Below are 27,451 nucleotides of genomic sequence, written 5' to 3'. Positions count from 1 at the left end.
GTGTATACATAATAAATAAAATCTTAAAAAAAAAAGCAGGAGAGGGCATCAGAGCTCTTATATATAAAAAAATGAAAATGCAGTGATCCCATGTGGCTGACTGCAGATGCTGAGGCCGCTTACGTGAGGACGGCCTTCTGCCTTCCACGCTGGTCGCTCAGCTTCCACGTGGGCGTGGCTTTTAGTGTAATCATTACTGATTACCTTGAGCAGATCAAGTGCTTAGGCACTGTGCTGTCCCCTGGTGATGGTACAGTGGGAAGCAGGGGTGTTTTCTACAGTCTGCTTGAGTCATTGTTCTTTTGGCTTACAGTGCTGTTCCCATTTCAGAATACACTTAAGCAAAGGAGGTCACAATCTGGAATTTACCGACTAGTGATCAGTAGGGCAGAAAGAAATGATCTTGATGCCTGGGTGCCATTTACCAGTACTTTCTGCACTTGGGAGGCTGAGGCAGGAGAATCAGGATCTCAAGGCCAGCCTTAGCTACAAAGGGTATGAAGTCATCCTGGGCTATATGTAACATTGTCTCAAAAAATAAAGTCAGTGGGGCTAAAGAGATGATGACTCAGTAGTTAAGAGCACTTACTGCTCATGCAGAGGACCCTAGTGCCATCCCTAGCACCTGCATCTTGTGGCTCATAGCCCCCTGTAACACCAATTCCAGGGCCTCTGTGGACACTGGTATATGTATGGTACACATACATATACAGGAAATAAAATCACTTCTAAAAACTAAAATAAAAGTGACTGACATTTTTTAAGATAAACCTCTTTAAAATCATGATTAGAAGTTTTCTGTGAAATTCAGGTTTTGCAGTTTAAACTGTCCCTGCTTAGTGAAAGCTAATTCACCAGGAGGCCGCCAGCACAGCAGCACGGGCATGACTGGGCCCAAGGCCTGGTCTCAGCAGTAAGCACTGGTTTCCAGCACTGTGACAGACAGGCTCCGTGCCCAGGGCTCAGCAATTGAAAATTCAGCCAACTGCAAACAGGCTGTATGGAGTCTAGTGCACCTGGGTTGAACATATACAGATTTGGGTTTCTGGTTGTTCACTCCACAGTACGGTGTAACTGTCAGAGGGGGATGTGGGTTGTGCTTATAGTACACCATGTTCTGTAAGGACCTGGGCAGCTGTGAGTTTGGATGCTGAAGAACTGTAGAAATCATAATAGAGAAGCCACACTTGTCAAATTCAAGGTTTCCTGTTCACACTCTGGTCCTGGCTGTCTCTACATGTGGATGTAACTTGGTCAGTTTCTGTAGACACTTTTCCTATAGTATCTTATCTTTTATAGAGTGAGGCGGCGGCGAGACCAGGAAGATACCCCGAACCAAAGATACTCTGAGAGCAAAGAAAAACGGAGCAAAGAGGACAAAGAAATTCAGAACAAGTACACAGAAAAGGAAGTGTCGGCAAAAGAAGATAAGCCCACACAGTGCGCAGCTGTGAAAGCGAAGCCAGCGAGGCCAGTTGGGGACCTGGGGCGGGAGAAGATTCTCAGGACACCAGTGGAAAAATGGAAGAGACAGGATGACAAAGACTTGAGAGAAAAACGTTGTTTCCTTTGTGGAAGAGAAGGACACATTAAGAAGGAATGCTCACAGTTCAAAGGCTCTCCAGGTACAGATACCTCTCCAGAGACCTTGATGTTAACCTCTTAGAGTTTTTCACACTTTTGTTTCCTTAAAGAATATATGCTCGGCAAAGATGGCGCTGTAAGGAAATGACACCCCCCCCCTTACACATGCCTTACATGCTGTCCCTAGGTGTGACTTAACTGCTTGTTCCTCGGTTTACTTAGTCTTAGGAAAGTCTAAGATTACCAATGAAATGGCAGTTTGCTCATCTCCAATCCTCATACACATCGTCTCTGTAGCCAGTAAACAAGTTACAGTGAGAGGCTGCTCCCCGTGTGTGCTTGTGACTCAAAGCATTGCCGAGACACCCAGGAGGCGGTAGCGGAGGTGCAGATGAGCCAAGAACAGAAGGATGTCGGCAGTGCTGCAGAGAACTGTGGAGGGTTTCGTCTTTAGCCCTTATTTGAACACCTTTCTGTCAATGGCCATAGTGACTCTGAGATGAAGAGGAAAATGTCTTGATAGCCCACAATTCAGAGTCATGTGCAGATCTTCTCCATGTCTGTGGTCAGAGTTACATAGGAGGCTGAAGCAGGGGAGTGACACCAGCCTAGGCAGCATAGTGTGACCTGTCGTGAGCACACAATCAAACCACCCCCTAATACTGACCTTTATGTTACAGCTGGGTGTGAGTTGGTCATTTTTACTGAGTAGGTTGTGTCCATCATCAACACCTTTTTAATAGTCCGGACACCTTTAATCTGTGTAAGTTATGGTCTTCAGAACAACTTATAGACTGTACTGGTTCTTAGAATAAGTGTGGGTGAAGCTGGATAAGTGTAGACAGGAGCCCTAGAGAGCAACTGTGACTGCCCATTTGCTGAGGCAGCTCTGTAAATCCTTCCCTCAAACACCCTGGGTGCTGGCAGCGCCGATGCATGCTTCCATTTTAGATAGCAGGTCTTCCAGGCAGAGTCTCTTGGTGTTTAAGACTGAAACTTTAGGTGTTTTTTGTTCCCCCTTTGGGTTTTTGAGACAGAGACTCAACTATTGTAGTCAAAGCCAGCCTATAATTTGCTATGTAGTTCCAGCTGGCTTCACCGCCTCCTGAGTCCTGGGATTACGTGATTGTGCTGTCGTGCCCACTCATCCTTATTAGATAGAAAGAGTTTTAACATCGTCTTCTAACTGATGCTTGACTGTGAATGGTCCAGCTTTGGCTGACTTCCATGGCCTGAGTTAGCCTTGTTCTTCTAAGAAGGTCAGAACTAAACCCCAACATCTGCCTTGGTTTCCCTTTATAAGAAGGAGATGAGACTTAAAGGAATTAAAATAATGACATGTTAACATTCAGTCAACATGCTAAAAGTCAATCAGGCACCATTTCAAAGTTAAGTATAGTTAAAGATGATCTCATTTAGGTCTGACAATAGCCTTCTTCATCCTAGTTGGAGCTAGACAATATAGACACAATTTAACATAGTTTTCTCAAAATTACTCTTCTGCTCTGTATTTGATGAAGACTCAAGGTTGTGTTTACAAACAAAATGAAGCAGACCTTTGTGGTCCCCTTTTCCCCTCCTCCAGCGTGGTCACCTTATACCACCCCTCAGCTGTGCTCCTTCGCCCAGCAGCAGGCTGTAAGTTACTGACCCACCGGTGTCTCAGAACTGTTAGGGTGAGGCCGAGGAAATGCACAGTTAGGAAAATGCTTGCTCAAGACCTGCGTTCTGTTCCCAGTGTGGCCATGAAAGCAGGGCATTGCAGTGGATGCTGTAGTCCTGTGCTGGGGATGCAGAGACAGGTAGATCTTTGGGCTCACTAACCAGCTAGCATAGCCCAACTAAGGTTCCAGTGAGAGACCCTGCCCCAAAACCAGAATGAACTGCTCTTGAATGAACTCAGATACAGGCTCACACACCCATACATTTGCATGTGCACATACACGCGCACGTGCACACACACACAAGTGTAAGAGTGGCATTTCTGGCAGCCCAACAGGGCACCTGGCTAGCAGAGGGATTAGCAGCCATAAGGAAAAGCCCTGGTCTAGAAACCGACCCATGTAGTCTTTACAGCTAATGTCCACGTCAGCACGAGAGCAGAGGGACGCGGGGGGGGGGGGGGGGGGGGGGGGGGGGGGGGGGGGGGGAGGGAGGGGGGGGGGGGGGGGGGGGGGGGGGGGGGGGGGGGGGGGGCAGAGCACGGTGAATGCCACCTTGTCACTCCTTCAGTGGGCTGGGTGGAGTCCCATCACACCAACAGGAAAGTTTCCTTAAAACATTGGCGAATAGGGCCATGGCTTTAAATTTAAAATAGGAACGAAAAGTGTTCCCTTCTTTCTGTAGGTTTGTGTCAGTCTTCACCTAGCCCTTTGAGACCAGTTGCTCAGGTAAAAGCCAGCCCAAACCTGAGAAGGGAGCCCTGTTCACTCTGTCCTGCTCACTCCCCAGAGTCTTCTGGAGTGCTTGAAGCTGTGTGCTGGGCCCTCCTGGCTGGCCTGTGTGCTTCCTCCTCCTGTGCCCCATGTACTGTGTGGTAAGGCTTGTTGGGCCCTGGTAGCAGGGGCTTGCTGGATGACTTCCTGCATACATGTCTGTCATTCCCACTAACGTGCAAACCTCTGCCGCTACTGCCTCTTCCGGCTCTTGGATACAATTTGAGGCTGTTTCTGTTGCTTTTACCTTCAGTTTTTGTAAACCATTTATTTCATTTTTTAGGCAGTGCTTTTACATGAAGACAAAAAGAAACAAAAAACAACCATATTTTTGAGTCCCCAGTCAGGTATGTGGTTTTTAAAGGGTCAGATATGTGTTGTTTTTCTTCTCTGAATATTTTACCACATGCCTTTTGAGAGCCTTCCTGTGCCTTGTGGTGCTGACAGAGGGATATCAGAACCTCTCAAGGAAACTTAAACAAAACAAAAAACCCTCTTGCTCTGCTTCCACCTCACATCCTTCGTCTGACTGCCCAGTGGGTAGTGCGGCCTGTGTAGTTTTCAGATATTGCAGGTGACTTCCCTCCCCTGGGGAAGAACTGCTACCCTCAACCATGGAGGCTTTTCTTGTGCCTCTTGTGACTGCTGTGGCATTGCCATGTCTTGTGGAGATTACCTGCCGTACTCCAGAAGGAAAGAAAGTCATAACTTGAGCTCTCCACTCTGCAACCAGACAACTGCTTCACTTATTTACCCCTCAGCAAACATCTGTTGAGAGTCTAACTACCCGGCAGCGGCCTCAGCACTGAATGTACCCCAGTGAGAAGCAAAGCCCCTCCTCTGCCTTCCTGTCAGGGACAGACAGCCATAAGGCAACAGATGCTTTAAGCAGGGAAATCACAAAATGATGCTGAGCATGGTGGTACCCCCTCCGCTACAATATCATCTCAAGTCAGCCGAGTCATAGGAAGTGAGGGTCAGGTGGAGAGGAGACGGTTCCTGCTCTTCAGCCCGAGAGCATGGGAGAGCGGCAGGACTTGAAGGCTAGTGCCCTGAGACTCCCGCGTTACAGCAGGGCCCGGAAGGTTTGCTCAGTGAGATGGGCGGTGCTGGACCTTAGAGGAACAGTGCTGTCTGAAGTCTTGTAAAGGCCAGGACAGGAGCACTGCAGCCATGGGGTAGTAACCAAGGTGGTCACAGGTTCGAGTGGAGTGTCAGGGAGGGCGGTTGGGTGTGGATATTCTGGGCACTGATATGAAGACCCAGTGAGGCTCATGTCACGCAGTCTCTGAGAACTGGAAGAACAAAGGAGAGCTTTGTTGTGCTGGGGAAAGGTCTGCTTCATGGTGGTAGCTGTGGAATTCCAGGGCAGGGGTGTCGAGTAGCCAGTTGAATATATGAGCCTGGCATTTAATTGGTCCAGGCTGCAGAAAGGAGTGTAAGTGTTGTCGGTGTGGAGATTGCATTTTAAGCCCCTGTGCTAGGGAGATCTCCCAGCAAGTAAAGCACACGGAGCAAAGGGAAGTGTGTGGACCCTGGGAGTAAGGAAGGCCAAGAGAAAGGTGATTCTGGAAGGAGCCAGAGCTGGGTCTCAGACTACAGCAAATGCAGTGCTTTGTGGACACTGCCTGCAGTTTGGGTGCAGGTTGAGCGCAGCCCTGGGCTTGGCACCTGGCCTCTCTGAAGCCTCTGCAAAGAGCTTTTTTCTTTGGAATAAGGTTCAGGCCTGCATGGAAAGGAATTGGAGTCTGCTTAGCCTTGTCTGTGGTATCAAGGGCAGGGTCCCTCCTGCCATGCCCCAGGCCTGTAGAGGGATGCTAAAAAGAACATGGTGGATTACCAAGGCAAGATGAAAAAGAGAGGACGAAATTGAGGTCAAGGAAAAGTGACTTCTTCAGCATTATTGTAGAAAGTAATAAAAGTATAAAAAGTGATGTAAACAGCAGAGTCCTGGCCAGGAGATGGCCTCGTCGGCCCATCCTGGGCCCTCCCTCTTTACAGGGAGGCTAAAGGAAGAACCCTAAGAAGGAAGAGAAGAGCGTGAACAATCAGCCTCTTCTAAGTTCTTGCCTTTTTTATTTTAAAAAAAGAACGGGGGGGGGGGGTCTTTATGTATATGAGTGTTTTGCCTGTGTGTGCCTCATGTGTGAGTGGTGCCTGTGGAGGCCGGGAGAGGGTGTCGAGTCCCCTGGAGCTAGAGTTAGAGATGTTCTAGGCTGTGATGTGAGTGCTGGGAATCAAACCTGGCTCCTGCTGGAGCAACAAATGCTCTTAACTACTGAGTCGAAATTTTTCAAGATGACAGCTTATGTAACTTTTGCTTCGGCAGTGTCTGTTATGCATTAGACTGTCACAGCGAGGGTAAGATAAGAACAAGCTCGGATTGGCTGCAGTTTGAAGCATCCTCTGGGGAGCCCTGGAATGACATCCTAATGCTAGGAACAAAGTGCTGACTTTTTAGCTTGGAGAGACTGGTAGAGTGAGATGTTTTAGCTAAGATCAGACCATGACAGTCCCTGCCCCACAGAAGGACGAGCTGTCTTTCCTTGACTTTCTGGCCTCTTCTGTCAAGGCAAGGATACTGACCACGCTCTGGGAATGCTGAGGATGCTCTGGGCTAGGAATGTCTGTTCTCCACTATGATGCTGTTAGGGAGGAGAATGGTGCCATTGTTAGTATGTTTGCCTTGGGTTTTGTTAAGTACCAAGAGGTGTTATCTCAAGTATTTGCAGTTATTGTACTTTTTTTTTAAGAGTGTGGAGAGGAAACATTTAAATTATATCAGATCACCCCCTCCCCCCCCCTTTTTTTTAAGCTAGTATCTCATGTAGCCAAGGCTGGCTTTAAATTTACTGTGTAGCTGAGGATGAGCTACATGTATGGTAGGCAAGCAAGCAGTCCACTGTCTACGTGACCGCCCAGCTGTGGTACAAGGTCTCTGTACACAAAATCTTATGTTCATGGAGTTGAGGTTGATGTGTAGATTAATTTAAAAAAAGAAACAAACAGAATTCTTCAATTCTTAACCGCACTTAGACCTGAAGGAGAACATTGTACGTGGCAAATAAGCAGGAGGAAGCTTAAGAGAACATGAGCTCCAGTAGTCCTCAGGAAGATTTGTAATTGTTCTCCATGGAACACAGCATTTCAAAATAAGAGTTCTGTTGGGTCCCCTCCAAATCCAGTAGACAAAAGTGAGAGGGTGGCACCCTGCAGTTAAGCCGATGCTGGGTGGGGAGGAGAAATGGGCTCTGTTATAACCATGCTGGCTTTCAGATGACCCCCCTCCCCATTATAGAATGGTATGGACAACTGACACCACTGGTCAGTGGAATGTGTTCCCTGTGGATCTGGGAGTTTGGACGTACACAGATGTACCACGTATAAACAGACATCCTCAGAACATTTTACATAGGAAGAATCCCACTGTTCCTGATGCCAGGCATATGAAGGAGCACAGGGTATAAACACCTGTTCTGCAGTGTACCGCCTGGGTCTGGTTACCTTCATTTGCTAGGGATGCCAGGTGTCCTGCACACACACCTCAGGTCTCAGCCAAAGACCAAGAGAATAACAGCTGGCTGCTAAGGCTGCTGAGGAGCCCAGTTGTGAACACTGGGAGTCAGAGAAAAGGTTTCTGATGGTGATGTCACTGACCTCATTCCTACACTGTCCCCAAGGCTGCACTCAGCTTACAAGTCTACATATCTTGAAAGTGGCATTTGACTATAATTTTACAAGTTGTAAAACAGTGGAAGAAAACTGCAGGTGTTAGTGATCTAGAAGTGGCATGGCCAGCTGACATTAATTTAGTTATAAAGACGTTAGTACTTACCTTCTGGGTAAAAATCCTCTTACTGAAAAGCTTACTAACTTAATTTATTATGGGGAAATTTTATTACAAATTATATTTTGCTTTCTACAAGAAAAATTATAGATGGCTAAGGTTTGTCCTTGCCCATGAAATAACCCATGAAGTAAGTTAGTGATAGCCGCCAGACTTAGCTGTCACTTGCAGGTGTCTGAGTCTCTCTGCTGTGGTTTCCTTCGTGAGTGTGGATCCTGGCATCCATGTAAATGCTGGGAGGATGTGGCAGCCTGCTTGTCATCCATCACACAGGAGGCAGAGCAGGCTGCAGAGCTAACTAATCCTGCCTCAGTAGAGAAGGAGAAAAACTATGAGGAAGGTACCTAATATCAACCTGTCTCCATATGTGGATACACACATACACAACGTGTCCAAACACATATGAACATGCATAAACATGAAACTTTATCATACAAACATATACATGGGGGACAACACAGGGTTGATTGGTTTGTTTCCATTCGGTTTTAAAATTCTGTTCAATGATAAAGTATATATGTATATACATAAACATAAAGGAAGAAAGATAACTACCAACCTCTTAAAATATCTCTGATTTTTAAAACTTCAAGTCATAGGAAATAGAGAAAAAGCTTGTGGTAGGCCATTTTTTATACAAATGTCTTGAAATCCTCTTATATGACTATATTATTCATTAATAGTCCCTGTTGACTACCCTGCCATTCTTAACTACAACAAAAGCATTTATGAATTAGATTTTAAGACTTTTTATTAAACTTCAAGCTATAAAAATTTCCTGTTTTTTTTATTTTGACTATATAAATGGTCAAAATAAATATTACAAAATTTGATTAAAAGTTACATTTTATGCACTTACTAAAAATGGCTTCCAAATAATAAGATAGGATACTTCCTCTTATCTTTGGATAAGCATTAATTACTGTGTGTGTGTGTGTGTGTGTGAATTCCTTATATCTTGGTTTGTAAACACACTGAGAAATCCAAATAGTCTGAACGACAGCAAACAAGAAGCAGTAGACTTACTTAAAAGTCCTGGTTCTCAACCTTCCCAATGCTGGAACCCTTTAATGTGGTGAGCCCCCTGCCATAAAATTATTTTGTTGCTACTTCATAACTATAATTTTGCTAGTGTTATGAATCGTATAAATATCTGTGTTTTCTGATGGTCTAAGAGACCCGCCTGCCACTGCTTCCCAAGTGTTGGGATTAAAGGCGTGCGCCACCACCTCAGGCACATGTATTTTTACAGCAGTGCCACTCAACTGAGCTCATTGTTGATGGTGTGATATTTTTCATGATTACACACATCAGTGGGGGACTTAGAGACATTCACATTGCCACAAATGGCAGCATTTTGTTTGCTTCCCCCGTTGCCTTAAGCGTCATGAAAAGTGCCATGGGAAGTGGAGTCAGTTGTGTCCATGGAGCTGAGCTTGTTGTAGGAACAGTGTGAAAAGCCATTTCTTAAGAGACATTCTCACACTTGCGCCTTCAAGAAATGTGTGTAAACTCCAGCACCATCAGTGTTTATGGTGGGGCTTCCTTCAGTTGAGTTTCTCCCTCACAAACACACCGACATCTCCTGAGTGCTTCTGAATCTGCTCAAAATGGCAGCGAGGGTTAAGCACGGAGCTGTGTTTTCTTCTTTACATATTGTTTTTCCTTTTACTGGCATTTAAGTCTGTGATCCATTTGGAAATGAGTGACGGGGTGGCAATTTTGAAAGCTTCCTTTTATCCTTCAAAAGTTATGTGTTTGAGTTAGGTACGCTGGTGGTAGTGGTGGCATGCACAGTCCTTTAATCCCAGCACTCAGAGGCAAAGGAACTCCTTGGGTTCCAGGCCATCAAAAAGGAAAAAAAAAAAAAAAAAAAAAGAGGTAAAACAAAAGTAGTTGACAGGATACCAGTTTCTAAATGCTTTGTGTCCTCTCATTCGTCTGAATAGAGCCTTCCTTATACAGTAGTAGTTATGGAGGCTGTCTCAAGTTCTCATTCTTGTCCTTCACCTGTACGCACAGTGAATTGTATTTCCTGCTTGTACATCCATAAGGTATTACTAGACTTATAAAGGGAATGGTATGAGATACTAATTTCTGGCCAGAGAACTTTGTCATGTTTGGTTGCAGATGAAAAGAGGGACTTTTGTAAGGAACTTTCAGAGATGGATTTCTTCCACCTGAGCTCAGCACCAGCCTGGGAATATAGCCTGAAGCTGCGTTAAACATCCTCACAGCAGGGACTAGCACGGTCTAATGCCTGTCTGTGGACTTGTTTATGTCTAGCTCAACCACTGATCCAGGGCAAGTGCCCTGTCTAGTGGGACACTTGTGTAGCTGACAGTAAGTGTTGTATGACTTCGATCAAGTAAGGCTCTTTAATTTATGTCAGATTTTGTTTTCCCTCCTAGGTAGCCTTTCCAGTAAATACATGACTCAGGGGAAAGCCTCGGTGAAGAGGACCCAGCAAGAATCATGAGGGAAGGAAATGCAGCCCTGGAAATGGCACTGAGATGTCCCTATCCACGTGGAAAATTAGGTTCACTTCACAGGACATAGCAACACAGATCAGGCTTCAACGTAACAGTTGAGGGAAATGTCGGAATTTTAAAAATTTAAATGAAATTGTTAAATGAGGAAAAGAAAAATTTTAATACAGTCTTAACATCAACCCCCAGAGATCTGAAGCTTTTAATAGAAAGCCATGAGGTATTTAAGCCAAGTTAAAAGAAAAAATATAACTGTGGGCCAGTATTCAATGGCAACAGTGTCATGGTTTTTAATTCTTTCAGAGCACACTAAAGTAGTGTGTGCTGCTCACAGGAGGAATTAGCCTCCTTTCCCCATATATCCCTTTCCTTCCCAAGAGGGATTCTGTTTGTTGCTGGGTCCTGGTGTGGACTGTGCTGCTCTACTTGGGGTCTACAAGCATTCTTCATGGTTCTCTGAAGAAGTGCTAACACAGGATGCAGGCCCTATGGACGTGGACACAGGCCTCAATGGATGGCAGTACTGCTGGACATCTCCCTCCGGGGCTTCCTTCTCTACGTCAATCCGCACAGAACTGCTGTGCTCATAAAAATGAAGTCATGAAAACAAGTAATCCTGTTTGCCAGTTAAAAAAAAAAATTACAAGGGGAAAATGACTGACAGAATAAAAGTGCTTTTTACTTTCTTTGATACTCAGAAATTAGGGTGGAGATCTATTACAAACCTCTGAAGATCAAAGAGGCTGTCTCGTGTCTGTCAGTCACAAGTTTGATTGGCATCCTTCTGGGTCTGACTGGAGCCCTCTCTGAACTGTTTCTCTAACTTCACAAGCCTTTCTGAAATAGTACATAGTCAAACTATGCCTCGGTTTATTTATCATTTTAAAATAAAATCGAACTTTCAACCTGTAATTTTATCCACATTATTTTATTATATTATATAAAAGAAGCCTCATTAGAAAAGTCAATCAAGGATCTGGGACAGTACAAATGTCCTTAACATGATGCCTCTGAGGTGCCCTTTTGTCTCCGGGGTTGTAGCTGTGTGTGCTGGGTCTGAGCTGCAGAGGCAGGAGACTGGGGGCTGGGAGCGCTTGCTGAGGATATCCCCACGACTGGAAGGACTTGGAAGATGCATGCATGTGCACTTTGTTTCTATTCTAACTATGGAAGAGTCGTGACAAAATGAAGTCTTTGAGAAATTGGAAATCATGGTAAACAAAAACGGTGACCACCAAACTAGAGAGCTGTTACGCAGCGACCTGCTACAGGAGGAGCAGCTGCTGTCCCTGTCTCCTGCTGTGAAGTGACAGCATGCCACTCTGTCCCTGACAGCCACACCTTCCTGGAACAGCTCTGTGTTGGCTCTCTGCCCTTACAGCAGAAAAGGAATGTGCAAGCAGACCAGCATTTGTCCCTGGCAGTTATTTCCTACTTGGGGTTTTTGTTAGCTTTGTGTGTGTGTATTTTAACTTATCCCTAAGGTTAGGAAACAATTGCCATGTTTTCATCTATCCTTACAAAGGTTTCTTACATTTTGTTTTGATTCTTAAAAGAGATTCGGTTGGATAGTGAGGCGTGTGTGCCAGCAGATGGCAGAATAGTGCCCAGGACAGGCAGCAGCCCTGTCTGTCAAAGCTGTCTTTACAAGTGATCTCAGTGCCCGCGCTGTGTTCTTTCGTAAACAACAGAAACTCAGAATCCAGCTTTTACAGCAGGAGTCCTGGAAACTCGATCTTCAGTCGTTAGCAGTCTTGCTCACTGTGGATAGCACTGGCAGGCTTTATGGTAAAAGATTTTTTTTTCAGTGTCCTTAAAAACTTCAGTCTGTTTTGTCTTTTGCTTGATAGGTGGCTTCTATTCCAAGTGGAACAGACCCTCTCAAGATAGATTAGTGTCGTTCGGTGTTACGGGCATTAAAAATAGTCGACCATGGTGTGCCCACTCTTTGCTCCCAGGCAGAACACCTTACTGGCAAAGCCCCGTTAGGGTGGGCCATTGGGTTTCCAGCCTGGAAAAGGAAACCGCCCCTCTAGTCAGATCAGAGGCCGCACTCAGCCTTCCAGGAACCCGGAGGGTGGTGCGAGCTGGCCAACTCCTCCAGCACGCCCCACGCCCTCCCAGTGCCAGCCCCAGGGCAGCTGCTGCCCCGAGATAAAAGATGAGAGCTCAGCTCACAGGCCCAGAGGGAAGCTGTGTTTACGTGCGTGCGGCTGGTCAGATGGAAACCGCCTGCAGGAAAGCAGGCTAGCTGACCGGGACCGTCGGTCGCGAGGATGCTAGGTCATGTGCTCGGGTTTTCAATAACGGAAACTGTGGCACGGCGTCTCGACTGGCTCGTCTGCCGTCGGAGCGGCTTCCGTCTTGGGTTCCGCCGCCTCCCGTCAGCGGGCGCCCCGCGGAAGAAGCCGTTCCACTTCCGGCAGCACGGAGACCGCGAAGCCCGCTAGGTCACGGGTCACCGCCCGCGCCGCGTCAGCGCTGACGGCGTGCGGAACAGCCCGTCACTCACCCGGCTGTCCAATGGCGGCGCGGGGCGGGGCCTGCGGCGCCTGCGCAGGAGCTTGTGGCGTCAAAGAGCCAGCCGTGTCCATGGAGCGAGGCTGAGGGGTCACGCTCCGGCCCGAGGCTGCGGGCGCCGCGCCGTGACCATGTCGGCGTCGTTGGTCCGCGCCACCGTGCGGGCCGTGAGCAAGAGGAAGCTGCAGCCCACGCGGGCGGCGCTCACGCTGGTGAGTCGCGGCGGCGGGACGCGGCGGCGGCCCGGGGCGCCGGGCGGGCCTGGCCCGCAGACCAGTGCTCGCTCCAGCCCGGCGGGCGGCGCGCTGACCCGGGCGGCAACCGCGGAGGTCACGGCGTCCAGGAGGAAGGTCACGCGGGGAAGGCGCCGCGGAGGCTGGCGGGCCAGCAGAGGCAGCCGGGAGGCGGGCTTAGCGTCCTCCCCGCGTGAGGCGGGGAATCTGCTCCGTCCAGGGTCCTAACAAATAAGTGAAGTAAAATAGAAGGGACCCGGGACCAAGTGGGGAGTCTTTCTGTGCTCGGTCAGTGTCGGCCCCCCAGTTAGTCTCAGTTACACTGCGCTCTGTTGCTTTTCCTAGAGTCGGCTCGTTTCTGTTTCCGCAAGGTTACACCATGGAATCCGGCTGTGTCTCCTCTCACTCAGAGCAGAATCCTCCAAAAAGTCAGTGCCCAGGCAGGCTTTTCCCTTGGCAATGTTACCTGTTACCTGGGAATTTTCGAGGTGCCCTCTTTCTTCCCCATGCCTACCTTTTCAGCACACATTATCAAGCCTTGCTGTTTTGTGACAAATAAGTGAGCTGCCTGGGTCCCGCCCTGCGTAGCCCAGTCTTACCCGAAATGTCGCCTCGTTTGCACAGATCCTGGCTCTGTCCGTTTGTGCTCCGCTCCCTATGATTGGTCACAGCAGATCGCAGTTGACAGCCTCTCCGCGTTCCCTGTCTCAGCTGTAGGCAGTCATCCCGTCCTTCCTCGGCGGAGCGGCTGAGGAGCAGCCCCACCGCCTGTTGGCTGGTGTGCAGGCTGCACCTGTGTTTCATGTGCTTGGTAAACATTTGAACCCTAGCATGTAACATGCAAAAGCCGCGTGATGAACACAGGCGGAAAGCTCGGGAGGGCGACACTAGCAAACCAAAGTAAACTGATAGGATAGCGTTAGGTTCTGCCGGCCGCGTCCTCCGACAGGGGAGGAGTGCTCCAGAGTCCACTCGAGGCTCGCCTCGGCGAGGGCAGGTGTAACATGGAAATGTGGGCACCACTTAGCTCTTGCAGTTGTTAACCACGGAGGGAATTGATGGGCTGGCATGGGGTGGGGTGAGGCTGGTGACGGCTACTATCTACAAACGAGCTCCAGCTCGCCGGTTAGTGCAAGGACCCTTGGGTGCTTGCAGAGGACATCCAGGGAGCATGGGCTCCTTCCACCCCGTATTTCCAGGGGTTACTAAGTAGACTTGAGTTTGTAGGGACCAGAGTGAGCTGTGACTTAAACACGTGCTGGCTGACAGGCAGCCCGATCTCCGTCGGTGCACAAGACAGAGCTAGTGCAGCTCTCTTATGACCAGAGCCTCGTGCCGCCCAACGCTCAACTTGCGAGTAAATGATGGGGCCGGATCAGTGTGTGCAGAGAAGCTCGTTCACCGTTAGCTCCCAGGTGCTGCCTGACTGAGGGCCTGAGGGACACATGTATGGACCTGTTACTTCTCTGGAGTAGGACCCAGAGACCTTTGGGACAGCAGCTGGCGCGTGCATGCTGTCAGAAGCTTACCAGGAGAACTACAGCGTCCAGCGGCAGAGCAGCTGCTAGGGTCAGAGAAGGAAGAGAGCCTTTTACCAAAGGATTATATACTCCATGCAAAGTGATTTTTTTGAAAATTTTCAGTCGTTAATTCTCGCATCATTAATTTAGCAGCCCCTGCAAATATTTATACCTAAACTACAGAACTGTAAGACTAAATGCATGATGGGTAACAAACCCCGGGGTGGGGGAGGCGGGTCAGCTGGCAGACAGCTCTGAAGCATGAGGGCCAGAGTTTCCTCTCCAGTTCCTGATAGAAACAGCTAGGGTTGGGGGTGGTGTGCGCTTGTACTCCCAGTGCTGGGCTGGGAGCAGGATGGTCTGGGCTCCCTCCTGTGGAGCTGAGCTGAGACGGCACTTGGATGGATTTCCCAGCATTCTGACGGCAAAGGCGGCCTTGAAACAATTTTTGGTTTGTGGTTTTGAATATTTTAAAGTTAGACTTATTTAAGGTGTATGTGGGCAGGTGCGCCTTGGGGATTGTGTGGTCAGACAGACATTTCTAGTCTCCCATCGTGTGGTCCTCAATGTGGAGGCACGCTCTTTTACCTGGTAAACATCTTCAAGATGTTGTCCCTGTAAGTAACCATGTTCCTATGGTGTACACGGGAGCTGACCAGAGACATTGCTAGATTTTAGGGTATTTCAGTAATCTGAATTCTGAGTCCTTACTTGTTGGGGAATTTCTTGGGGAGGTCAGGTTGAGCTGGTCTAGGGGGTGCAGACTCAGTAGGGAACTGCCAGTTTTGCAGTGGGCTTCAGGAGAGACCTCATCATTGCCAGGACGAGAGTCAAGGGAGTCACTTACCTTCTATCTAGGGCCAAATACAGTGCTATATCTAGAACAGAAAGGGGCAGCTCCACCCCAGCAACAGTCAGCCCCATTCAGTTCTTTTAACTGACCAGAATAGTTCCTTCAGCTGAACAATGGCTGTTCGCCCCACTCAGGCAGGGGCGTGAGGGTCGAGTGTTAAGACCAGCCTGGAATACATAGTTGAGTGTCTGTCTCCAAAACAAGGCAAAGTCAGGATAGTCACTTGCCAGTTTCAGCTGTCCGTCCCTCTTAGCTGAGAACTCCTTAGTAATAGCTCCCCAAGGAGGGACAGCAAAGTTAGGATCTGTTTTGGTCCTTTGATAGCGGCTCAAAAACATTTGGGTCCTTTTAATGTCTTTTCTCCCTTGCGTGTTAGCAGCCCAATGCCCGTGTGGTTCTACATGCCTTGCTTTTACTTGCTATGTTGAACTTGTTTTGAGGAAAACCTAGCAGTGTGGATCAAGCTGATCTCAAATTCATGATCCTCCTGCCTCAGCTTCCCATTAGCCAGGAGTATAAGCAGCTACTGTTTAAATGTTTTCTAAGACGTGAGAAGAGAGGAAAACCTACTAATTTATAAAACCAATCTAGGTAACTTAGAAATCTTTATGGGAATAAAACTCAGGTCCAGTTAATCAAAAAGAATGTGCATGCTCACATCACGCAGTATAGTATAGGCTTTCTTGTCACCTTGGCCTGTGCGCTTGAAATTCAGGCTCTCCTTCACGTTCTTGCTCCAACAAATGCTTCTTTCTAGGCCATGCATTTCCTAAGCTTTTTGTTTAATGTCTGTGTTTGTATGTATATGTGTATATATGTATATGTGCCATGAGTACCTGGTGTCCCCAGGGGTCAGAAGAGGGCAATGGATTCCCTGAAACTGAAGTTACATGGTGCTGGTCCCCCGTGTGGTTGCTGGGAATCAAAGTCAGGTCCTCTGCAAGGACAGCTAGTGAGTCCTCTAAGTCCTGTTGTGTTGACAAAGACTAGGTTTGTCCCCTCAGCACTTTCATAGAAAATGTGCCTGTGAAAGTGTACGGCTGGAAGACTGGGAAGTAAGGGCTGTGGGCAGCTGCCTGGAAGTGTAATAAATAAGCATATTTTTAAAGTTCTATTTATCTTTGATAAACCTTTTACTTTTACTAAAATGGTTTTCTTTCTGAAATTAAGTTTAGATAATTTAAAAATGTATTAGCATCTTTAAAATCTGCGTAACTATTTAATTCCCAAATAAGTTCACATTTAAAAATTCTTTTCTGGGGGCTGGAGAGATGGCTCAGTGGTTAAGAGCATTGCCTGCTCTTCCAAAGGTCCTGAGTTCAATTCCCATCTACCACATGGTGGCTCACAACCATCTTTAAATAGGTCTGGTGCCCTCTTCTGGTCTGCAGACACACACACAGACAGAATATTGTATACATAATAAATAAATAAATATTAGAAAAATAGAAAAAATAAAAATTCTTTTCTGGGGCCATATTGTAGAGCAACCACTTCAAATGTGAAACAGCGAATATTGGTGTATTCTGACATACGCTGTCACTGGATAGCAGTACCCTGAGTTGGTCCCTTGTGCACAGTGGCTTTTCCTGAGAAAAGCAGCCTGACAGTTATGGAGCAAAGGCAAGGTCTCTCCTTCCTCTTGCTCCATTGAAGTTCATGGAGCTTCGTTTCACCAATACTCAAATCTCAGGGATTTAGAAGCATGGGCTTGCCTATCAGTTTCTCTTGTTGCCTTATGCTCCTTATTATTTTAGTAGCTTTTATTTGGCTTTCTCTCTAAATGTCTTATTCGTGTAGCCTTACTTTATGAGAAATACAAGTAATGGCAAGATGTAATAAAATCACCTGTAATTAGCTTGCTTTGTGGTAATTAGAAGCTGCCAAATAACCAGACAGAAGTTCAAAGTCTTATAGCTCAGTCTGCTGGGCATTACAGTTAGGAGTGTGTGTTCGTTTTCTTGTTTTGTTTTTTTGAGATGGCTTTCTCTGTAACTTTGGAGCCTGTCCTGGAACTAGCTCTTGTAGACCAGGCTGGCCTTGAACTCAGACATCCACCAGCCTCTGCCTCCTGAGGCTTGTGAACCACCACCGCCTGGCTGTTTGTTTTTGAGACAGATGTGGTCCTGGCTGTCCTGGAACTCATTTTTGTAGGTCAGGCTGGCTTTTAACTTAGGGATCCACCTGTCTCTGCCTCTTAAGTGCTGGGATTAAAGGATGGACCACTCCCCGCTTGTGGTTGATTTTAATGAGTGTTTTTGTTAACTCCCTGAGGTTGGCATTCCTTTCTTCTACCCTTCACATTGTGTCTGTGTGCCAGTTCAGTCTGTCTGCACTTAACTGAGAGTCAGGACTTTACAGCCCACACTGACTTACAATAGTTCCCTAAACAGCATCTTTTTGTTTTAAGCATGCCGTGTTGCTTTCTTTTCGTATGTGCGGGGTGCTGGTACATGTTTCATGTATGCGCATGTGTGGAGGCTGAAGGGCATCTCCAGTATTCTCCATTCCTCAGGAGCTTTCCACCTTTCTTAGTCTTGAGAAAGGGTCTCCCACTGACGGGAAACTTCCCAAGTGGACATGGCTGCCTGCCCACTCCCCTCCTTATCCCTACTTGTTGTTTTGTTTTATGGAGATTGAACTCGCGTCCTCGTGGCTGCAAAGCAAGCTCTTTACCAGCTGAGCCGCCTTCCCGGCCTGCAGTGCACAGCTTCTTCCTTCATTGTTGGTTCTGTACTTTCTGCATTGTTTCTGTGACTCTGGATTTGGTTCCACACTGTGTTTGTACTTCATCATCTGTCCAGGCCTCTAAGTCAGATCTGGTCTCGGGCCAGGCCTGTGATCTGTCGTCTCAGCAATAAACACAAGTATGGAGAACATGGTTCCCCACCCTGTGCCCCACCCTCTCCAGGCCGCCCTCCCTGTATTCAGTATTAGTCTTCACAGGAATCCTAGGAAAGGGCATTATCCCTCCTAAACGTTAGGAAAAACTGTTTAAAGTGTCTGCCTTTGGGACATAGCCAGGAAGCAGTCCAGGAGCAGTGCAGATCAGAATAGGTTCCCAGCGCCCTCTACAGGACGGTGGGACTGGTGACACCGGCCTGAGAACACCTACATAGGGACACTTCTCCTGCTGAAGACACTAGGCTAGGTTGAATTGCATCCTCAGCTGTCACTGAGGGGCATGGCTGCTCACCTAGTTGTCCAGGTATGTGTTACCCACAGTGCAAATCTGTGCCCAGGAGCAACTCTCCAGCCGTGCATTCAGATGGGTTTGAAGGGATTGAACCAACAGGGGAACACCCAAAAGTTGACTTTTCCGCTGATGGGCTATTCATGAGCATTTGTGCCTGGCACTGTCCTTGTTACAGGCCATTCAGTAGATGCACACAGAATATGGTCTCACAAGAAAAGGTGGGCTTCTGTCAGGGCGGGAGTGTGTTTTCGCGGTGGTGCCTTTATGGGATGGAACCCACCTGGTTCTCTGGGAAGACTTGCAGGCATGCACTACACCAGCCTCTGGAGGGGGCATCTGCCCATCTGTGCGTCAGAGGATGAGCCTAACAGCTGTTTCTTTATTCCAGACCCCCTCAGCTGTGAACAAGATAAAACAACTTCTTAAAGACAAGCCAGAGCATGTAAGTAACATGTAAGCTTACAGAAGGGTTAGCAGAACTAAAAGTTGTAGTCTCAGGTCAAATGTATTTTGTTGCAAATAGTATACTTTCATTAATTAAATCATTTTTTGTTAGTTTTTACATTGCTAAGGTGTCAACTTCCTGGCCTCACTCATGCCAGGCAAGTACAGGGAGCTGCACCCAAATTCTTAAATCACGCAGGGAGTTTTTCCATAGAAAGCAGCTTCTCACTGCTCAAAGCTCTAGACATCTAAGATTCCACGTTGTCACTCTTAAGCCAGATGCAGCCTGAGGTCGGCTGTGTGCTCACTAGCTGGGCATTCCCCTGCCTCTACTGCATGCCTTAAGGTGGCTGGAGGATGTTCTGGAGTTCTCCTCGGGAACCACTGGCCTGCATGGTCTATCTCTCTCGCTTCTTCCGTAGATGACAGCATGCAGCACGTGCTTGGTTACACTTGGTTTTACCTAATAATTCAGTCTCCGGATCATTTGGTAAAGGTCCCCTCCCTCTTTCATGACTGCATGTATTCCCCTGAGCAGGTTTGATGTGTTCAACTGATCCTCTGTGTGAAAGCTATCTAGGTTTTGCTGTCAGCCGCAGACATAGTTTACCAGCTGTCGGTGAAGTGAGTCAGGCCCAGTGTCAGACCTGGAAGCCTGGGTTACCATGCCCACGGGGTCATCCCTGCATGCAGTCGCTTCTGGCTGTGGCCTGTGGATGGTGGTCCTGGTACTGTTTTCCGGATTCTCTTATACTTCATGACCAGACTTTTTATACTCCATCCTAAAGGCTGTTAAATGCTGCCAGGTGTCAGTGTTCTGACTCTGAACTTTCTAGCACATAAATTGACCAAAAACTAAAATTAGCCTTGTAGGATTGTAAGATATTTGTTCTCATTGGTGTATAAGTGTAATTTACAGCATTAACAATCCCTATGGAAACTAGGCTACTTTTGAATTCATGGGTAATCCACCCTCTCTTCCTTGTGAGTGCTGGGGGTTGCAGGTGTGAGCTGCCATGCCTGCTGAAAACTGGATTTCAGAGACTGGAGAGGGTTTCTGTTTGCTTTTGCTTTTTGTGTTTCTGGGAGTTTCAGGACTTCAGACATGCTAGGCAAACCTGATGCGGAGCTGCACCCCGCGCCCTATCTGCACACTCTAATGTGTGGGCTCCTGTTCTCTTAAGGACTTCCTGATCACAGAGACAAACTAAACCTGCACCCCAGAAATTCATGCATTCAGAGTAATGGAATCCCCTCAGTCTAAGCTTTGCAATCAAGCTCATGAAGCAAGCACACCTGACAGGGTTTCTCAGGATTGCAGTGCCCTGGTGGGACAGGACTGAGGGTAGTAGGGCTTGATTGTTCACTTAAAGGGCAGGGGCCAAGACTGCGAGTGTAGTAGATAATGTTAGAAAACCAGTCATGCGCTGTGTTGGCTAGTTCCACATCAACTTGACTCAAGCTGGAGTCATCTGAGTGGAGGGAGCCTCAGTTGAGAAAATGCCTCCATAAGATCTGGCTATAGGCAGGCCAGTGAGGCATTTTCTTCATTGGTGATTAGTTGAGGGGCAGGGTAGCCAATTTTGGTGGTTGTATCCCCAGCCTGGTTGTCATAAGTACTATAAGAAAGTAAGGACCAAAGCAAGACAGTAAGCAGCACCCTGTACAGCCTCTGCATCAGCTCCTGCCGCCCTTCTATCCCCTCTCACCCCCCTCCCCCACTACACACACATTTTAAACTCCTATGATCTTTGGCTTCCTGGTCTTTTGGGTCCAGATTGCCTTAGAAAGGAAGCTCCTGAACTGGAACCAGGTGAGAAGACGAACCTCAGTGCTCACTAACCATGGAAGCCTCCAGAAAGTACCTCACAGAACAAACAAAGTGGAGCAAAACCTCTTAAAGGAATCCCAGGTTTTAAAGGCAATCTACCATCAAATGCCCTTTAAAAAAAAAAAAAAAAAAAAAAAAAAAGGTGACCCAGCATTTTAGAGGTAGAGGCAGGTGAGTCTCTGATTTCTAGGCCAGCCTGGTCTACAGATCGAGTTCCAGGACAGCCAGGGCTACAAAGAGAAACCCTGTCTCAAAAAACCAAAAGGAGAAAAGACAAAGCCAGATGTGGTGGTGCCTGAGCTCATCGCCTCAGCCTTTGGAGGTAGAAGCTGGCTACACAGCAGGTTGGCGCCATTTGTGGACCCTGTGTTTAAGAAGTAAAGGAAAAGCCAGTTATGGCAGTGCCCTTGCAATCCCAGCACTTTGAAAGATGAAACAGGTGGGTTTGTGGCCCTCCTGTACTTCAAAAAAAGGAATATTGATGGCTAAGGAGAGAGCACTGTGCTCCCATTACTTCCAAACTATAGTTAAGAAAGCAAACACTGTCACTGTGCAAAGGCCTAGATAGAGTAAAACTGCAGACACAGCCAGGACTGGAGAGACAGAAAAGCCACCTTCCTGCACTGCGGGGCTTGTGCAGTCCTTCCTGTGCACTTTTTCTGTGTTGTCCTAAGTGCTTGTTCCGTGACATTTGTTCTTCCTATAGGGGCATCTTATAACAAGGAACCTGTTGCTTACCACTGAGTTTACGAGAAAATGAATAGTGGTAATATCAAAGGTTGCTTTCTGTCTTTTAATTTGCTTGCTATCCTGTATGTAAGCATGCATTTCTATTAGTACCTTCGTGTTTGTGTGCATGTGTCTGAGGCCGAGGTCAACCTCAGGGGTCACCCATCCTGACTGGAGACACAGTTTCTCACAGGTCTGGACTTGAGGAGGTGGACTAGACTGGTCAGCAAGGTGCAGAAGTGGCCCATCTGCGCCCCTCCCCAGAGTGGGTACAGACATGTGTCACTGTGCCGGGCCTTTTCATCTGGACTCTAGGAATCTGCTGCAGGCTCTTGTGCCCTTTACTAGTGGAACCCGCACTGACTGTCACAAGACCATGTGCACCTTACCTGGGCTGGCTCCAGCCTGCCAGTGTAGCATGAATAATAGAAACCCAGCGACAGATGTTGGGGTTCATCCTGAAGATCAGAAAAGCAAAGCAACCAGCCACTGGCTCTTACCTCTACTTCAGACCAAAAATGGGCAAGATCCTGTCTCCATGAATCCTGAAACTTTGCACCACACACTCCACTCTCCACTGAGTTCCTCTCTTCCCCTTACATCCCAGCCATATCACTCCTGTCTCCACCTCCCTAGTGCTGGAATCACCTTTGTGTGAGCTCCGTTTCTCTTTTAGATTCAATCTTATAGCCCAGGGTGACCTTGAACTAACAGACCCCTCTGCCTTCCCACTTCTGGGATTAAAGGTGTCCCAGTCCTTTATGGCTGTCTAGTATGACTGCTTTGCTCTCTGATCTTCAGGCAAGCTTTATTTATTAAAACACAAATAATATACTGCTATATCACAGTCCTTGTACTTCAACCTCCCAAGCAGGTACTGTGTGGGCGGAGGCTCCCTGTTCATTTCCTGGCCGCCCAGACCCAAAATAATCACACAGAACTATATTAATTACAACAGTGCTTGGCCAATGACTTAGACATGTTTCTGGCTAACTCTTATATCTTAAATTAACCCATTTCTATTAATCTGTGTATTGCCATGGAGCTGTGGCCTACCAGTAAGGTTCCGTCCAGTGTCGGTCTCCTTCAATGGCTACATAGTGTCTCCCTGACTCCGCCTTATTTTCTCCTTTCTCTGCTTGGAGTTCCCACCTTGCTCTATTCTGGGCTGCCATAGGCCCAAAGCAGCTTCTTTATTAACCAATGGTAATAAAACTTATTCACAGCATACAGAGGAGAATTTCATGTCGGTGCTGGGATTCAAGGTGTAGGTCATCACAGTTTATCTTCTCAATTCTTTTCAGGTGGGTCTGAAAGTTGGCGTGCGAACCAGGGGCTGTAATGGCCTCTCTTACACCCTGGAGTATTCAAAGACAAAAGGAGATTCTGATGAAGAAGTTATTCAAGATGGTAAGCTCCCTTGTCTTTTTGAGACAGATCCTTTTGTAGCCCAGGCTAGCCCTGAACTCTTATGTAGCTGGATGTAGGGATGACATTAATTCCTGCTCTGCCCCCCAGTGGTGGGGTTGGGGTATGAGTAAGCACCCACACTTGGCTCTGGTGAGCAATGGACAGGTTTTGTCGTTGTTAACATTTTGTGGTCACTTTTTCCTGATGAAAACTTGTGGAAACTGATGTAAGACTGCTGGGTTAGGGATCCTCTGAGTGGTGCTTGTTACCCCAGCACTGGCAGACAGGCTTTGCCATGTGCTCCACTGAATGGAGAGAGGCGACAGTTCCCTGGCTTCTGTTGGAGAACCTGGTGCAAGGAGAGACTCAGTAGCTGGGAAGCCCAGGGGCTCACAGTCAAAGGACCTAGTGAAGCTTTGAACCCAATCCATTCTAAGGGTTCGGGGAGTTACGTTTTGTCTCAGCTCTAAATGGTCATCACAGCCAACAGTTTAGGCTTGTTGGCTTGTTTTTCCTGGTCCTGGTTTGGTTTGTTTTGAGGCCAGAGCTTCACTATGATTCTTCCTTCCCACACATCCTGGTGCTGGAATTAGACAGTGGCTGAGGATCAAGCTCATCCTCGCAGGTTTTAAAAGCTGTATTAGTGTGTGAAGTCAGAGTACAGCTTTTGAGAGTTGGTTCTCTCCTGAGTCCGTGGGTTCTGGGTAGTCAGGCATCTACTCACCACACACAGATTTTAAGACCATCAGTTGAACCATCCAGCCATTTCTGCTGAACCAGTTTTATGTGGGTGTATTAGTGCACATTCTTAGTTCTGTGGAGACAGAGGGGTTGGGTCCTCTGTAGCAGGAAGGACAGGCAGTTGTAAGCTGCCTAAGATGGCTTCTGGGAACCAGGCGGGGTCCTCTGCAAGAGCAGTACAAGCTCTCCAGACCCAGCTCCTGCATTTGATACCAGCCCCTGTCATCTTGCAAAATCTACCAAAGACTGAGGTACACTGGCTCAGGCTTAATACTGGGATTGGAATCTTAAGTGTTGGGTTCAAGATCAGGTCAGGCCAGCCTGGGCTAATAAGATCCTACGTAAGGTAATAACCACCACTAGATATTGTTAGTATATTGGAGCCATTCTGGCGTGAGACAAGCAGGAAGTTGTATTCCCAGCTTCCATCATATTTAGCTGAAATAATTAACCGATAAAAGCCTTCTTAAGTTATAAAAAAAATGGAGCTGGAGAGATGTTTAGAGGTTAAGTACTTTCAACTCTTCCAGAGGACCTGGGCTCAGTTCCCAGCACCCACATGGTGGCTCACAGCCATCTGTAACTTTTGTTTCAACACCATCTTCTGGCTGCCACAGGCATTGCACACGTATCTACAGGGAAAACACCATGCACATGAAAAATCTTAAAAAATAACATCAATTCAGAAGTATAAGCTGCAGTTGCCCCCTACAAAGGAAAGGCCTATAGAGTATGTTCATGTTCAAGTGATGTCTTTTGAGGAAAAGCACGTTTTGCATTTTCGAGAGGTTGGTCTCTCCTTCCCAGTGACTAGGGAATGGTACTCATTTATAAGGCTAGCAGCAGATTACAGCTCTGGGTCCCATGGGCATTCTCTGAATTCCATGTCTCATTGTGTGGTCTTGGTTTATATGGTCTGGTTAGAATGTACCATGGAACAGTACTGTGGGCGCTTGTAGCTGACAGGGTCAGGACAGATGTTCCCAGAATCTCGTGAATGCCGTCATTAAAAGCTCACAGAATTGCACGTTTTCCCATAAAAGATTGGGGTGAGGGATGAGTGAAAGGCAAACCAGTTTTGCAGAAATGCCGTGGAATTTCCATATGTAAAGTCTTCCTTGTTATAATTGGTTGGGGTTAGGCACGGGCTGGACTGGTGGGAAGTGGTGTGCTTCCTCTAAGGGAGCCCTGGACTTGCCCAGAAGCTGTGGGTGCTGGTGGCACAGACTGGAAATTCACTGCAGGTTCTGCATACCACAGGCTTTATGTGACATGTGTTTCTTTTTCCCAAGGAGTCAGAGTGTTCATCGAAAAGAAAGCACAGTTAACACTTTTAGGAACAGAAATGGACTATGTGGAAGACAAACTATCCAGTGAGTTTGTTTTCAATAACCCCAACATCAAAGGAACTTGTGGCTGTGGTGAAAGCTTTAACATTTGAAACCTCAGGACTCCAAGCTCCGGGAGAGCCGGGATCTACCTGGGAGCTTACTGAAGAAATGTGACTGTCATGTTTCAGAGTTTATGATGTGCGGCCACCTCAGGGGGGAATAAAGTGATGCAGGCACTGTGCTAATCCCGAAAAGCTGGTATCTGTGTTGTCTGTAAAGCCCAGAAACTGGGAAAACATTGTTTTCTTTAGGTCATTCTCCTGTTCTGTACAGAAAACCCCTGCGCTGCTCTTAACTCTGTAGCTTTGTTCTTTGTTCTAGGACCAACTTCGTGGCCATTGCTTTGCCGGGAGCTGAGGGAATGGGTAACAGGTGTGCACCCAAAAATCCTAGTGAGTGGATTGAGACGTCATCTCCTCGCCCCCTTCTCATCTCCCAGGCAGGACAGCTGTGGGTAACAGCATAGTGGTCCCTCATTTCCCTCACATTTGCCATGGCCTTTTACACTTTATTAGAAATATGATCATCGGACGCCTTCTTCCCGCCCTTCAGTAGTTCCAGATTTCTGAGTGATGGTGTCAGAAGGTGGGAGCTGCCAGACCTGGTCTCGACCCATCCCCTAGGGCATGCTTCGAGATGGTTGGTTTAGACCTTTCCATTGGAAGCTGTGACAATCAGCCAGCTAGCTCACCACACTTAACCCTGGTAAGTTAGAGAGCTAGGACCGTACCCAGCTCTCCCTTCCTCACAGGTGACCCCAGTACTGTATGAGACACTCAGGAGGTGAGTGGTGCCTGCCTTCCATTCCTGGGCAGCATTTTGATAAGACCTTAATTTATAGACTGCATTTGTTTTCCTCTGAATGGAAGAGTCCTATTTAAGCTCTTTTGTTTGAATGGCCATCTTGCTTGTTCAGAGCTTTGAAACCATAGTTTCTTACAGAGATCCTGCAGCAGAAGAATTTACTCTTGGAGCACAGTGCCTATGGAGCAGACATGGAGGTGTCTTCTTAGTTCCCAATACTCATATATTTCCTGGTTCCTAAATGAAATTGCTGAAGTTTTAATATTTTTTAACACCAGTTTTTTGAGTCATCATTTTGCTGTATAGTGTAGGCCATCCTGACTGGCGACCCTCCTGCTTCAGCCTTCTGAGATATGAGCCACCATACCTGAATCCCAAGTTTTTCTTAAAAGTGATCTTAACTTGACCTGTGTTTGTCATCTTAAGTAACCTGTGAGTTCTTTTGTGGAAGGCTGTTTTTCACAAAGTAGCTGAGTTTCATATTTGCGCTATTTACTAAAATTCCTACCACCAAAATGCACCACCTTGTAGTTTTATATGATTGTTATAAGTTTATCATGAATAGAATTGTTGATACATCTTTAATTTGTGCAATATTGTATGTAGAGATTGAGTATCAATTAAAAAACTCACCTCTCTGTGATCCTAATATTGTCTTTTCTTGTTGGGGGAGAGGATTTTGGGTAGTTAGCTACTAAACCACCGTCGGTTATGCTGCTGTCTCCAGAAGCCTGAGCGCACACTGGAGATGCTGCCTGTGTGTGCCGCACACATAGCCCATCACGCTGTCTCTCCAGCTGAGTGTGTGTGTGTATGTGTAGACTGTAGTGTGTGTGTGTACTGTATGTGTCCATACCATCTCTCCAGCTGACTGTGTGTGTGTATGTGTAGACTGTAGTGTGTGTGTGTGTGTGTGTACTGTATGTGTCCATACCATCTCTCCAGCTGACTGTGTGTGTGTGTGTGTACTGTATGTGTCCATACCATCTCTCCAGCTGACTGTGTGTGTGATATGTGTGTGTGTAGACTGTAGTGTGTCTCGTGTGTGGACTGTAGTGTGTCTCGTGTGTGTGTGGACTGTAGTGTGTCTCTCGCGTGTGTGTATGTCACCACACCATCTCATTTGACACAGGTGTGTGTGCACACCATCCCTCATCTGACATAGATGCCTCCAGTCCTCCTCAGGAGAGAGTGTCATCTGCTCTCCGGATGCTTTTCCCTTGTCTGAGCTTCAGCTTCTCTCCTTCCAGAAGGGTCTTTGCAGTTCAGATCCAGTGAGATGAACGCACTGAAGGCTGTCGGCACTGTAACTGCTGTGTGTGGGGTGCGCGCCAGAACTGTTCTGACTGCATCCTTTTCATACGTGAGAATCTAAAACATGACTTGAGTACAGTACTTTATCTAATTAAATTACACATGGCCTG

The 27,451-nt window shown here is 47.2% G+C and overlaps 2 protein-coding genes across 10 annotated transcripts in view; both read left to right on the top strand.

The window, feature by feature from the left end:
- Tut7 (terminal uridylyl transferase 7) overlaps window positions 1-11,267 on the top strand; it is a 50,724-nt gene extending 39,457 nt beyond the window's left edge. For 3 of the 8 annotated variants that reach the window (XM_050144520.1, XM_050144519.1, XM_050144518.1), the window contains exons 26-29: window positions 1,300-1,625; window positions 3,931-4,120; window positions 4,303-4,366; window positions 10,278-11,267. In XM_050144520.1, the coding sequence (XP_050000477.1) occupies window positions 1,300-1,625; window positions 3,931-4,120; window positions 4,303-4,354 (568 nt within the window). In that variant the 3' untranslated portion in view covers window positions 4,355-4,366; window positions 10,278-11,267. Of the gene's footprint in view, window positions 1-1,299; window positions 1,626-3,930; window positions 4,121-4,302; window positions 4,367-10,277 lie in introns of those variants that run through there. The other 5 variants (XM_050144523.1, XM_050144521.1, XM_050144525.1 and 2 more) reach the window with 5 other exon arrangements.
- Window positions 11,268-11,403: 136 nt separating this feature from the next.
- On the top strand, window positions 11,404-26,676 carry Isca1 (iron-sulfur cluster assembly 1). 2 transcript variants are annotated; one of them, XM_050144527.1, is made up of 4 exons: window positions 11,404-13,087; window positions 19,066-19,119; window positions 22,986-23,091; window positions 25,125-26,676. In XM_050144527.1, the coding sequence occupies exons 1-4, from the start codon at window positions 13,007-13,009 to the stop codon at window positions 25,271-25,273; spliced, it is 390 nt and encodes a 129-aa protein (XP_050000484.1). In that variant the 5' UTR covers window positions 11,404-13,006; the 3' UTR covers window positions 25,274-26,676. The 2 variants fall into 2 exon arrangements, with proteins under 2 accessions (XP_050000484.1, XP_050000485.1); XM_050144528.1 differs by lacking the exon at window positions 19,066-19,119.
- The last annotated feature ends 775 nt before the right edge of the window (window positions 26,677-27,451 follow it).

This window comes from Alexandromys fortis, unplaced genomic scaffold (genome assembly GCF_014885135.2).
Source record: "Alexandromys fortis isolate MF-2015 unplaced genomic scaffold, M_Fortis_MF-2015_v1.1 scaffold_1, whole genome shotgun sequence".
Lineage (NCBI taxonomy): Eukaryota > Metazoa > Chordata > Mammalia > Rodentia > Cricetidae > Alexandromys > Alexandromys fortis.
Note: the sequence above shows the minus strand (reverse complement) of the source record. Positions and strands in the feature narration are given on the sequence as shown.

Coding starts and splice junctions, on each gene's coding strand:
- Isca1 (XM_050144527.1), top strand. CDS start 13,007: ATGTCGGCGTCGTTGGTCCGCGCCACCGTGCGGGCCGTGAGCAAGAGG. Junction 13,088..19,065: donor CGCGGGCGGCGCTCACGCTG/GTGAGTCGCGGC, acceptor TCTTTATTCCAG/ACCCCCTCAGCTGTGAACAA. Junction 19,120..22,985: donor TTAAAGACAAGCCAGAGCAT/GTAAGTAACATG, acceptor AATTCTTTTCAG/GTGGGTCTGAAAGTTGGCGT.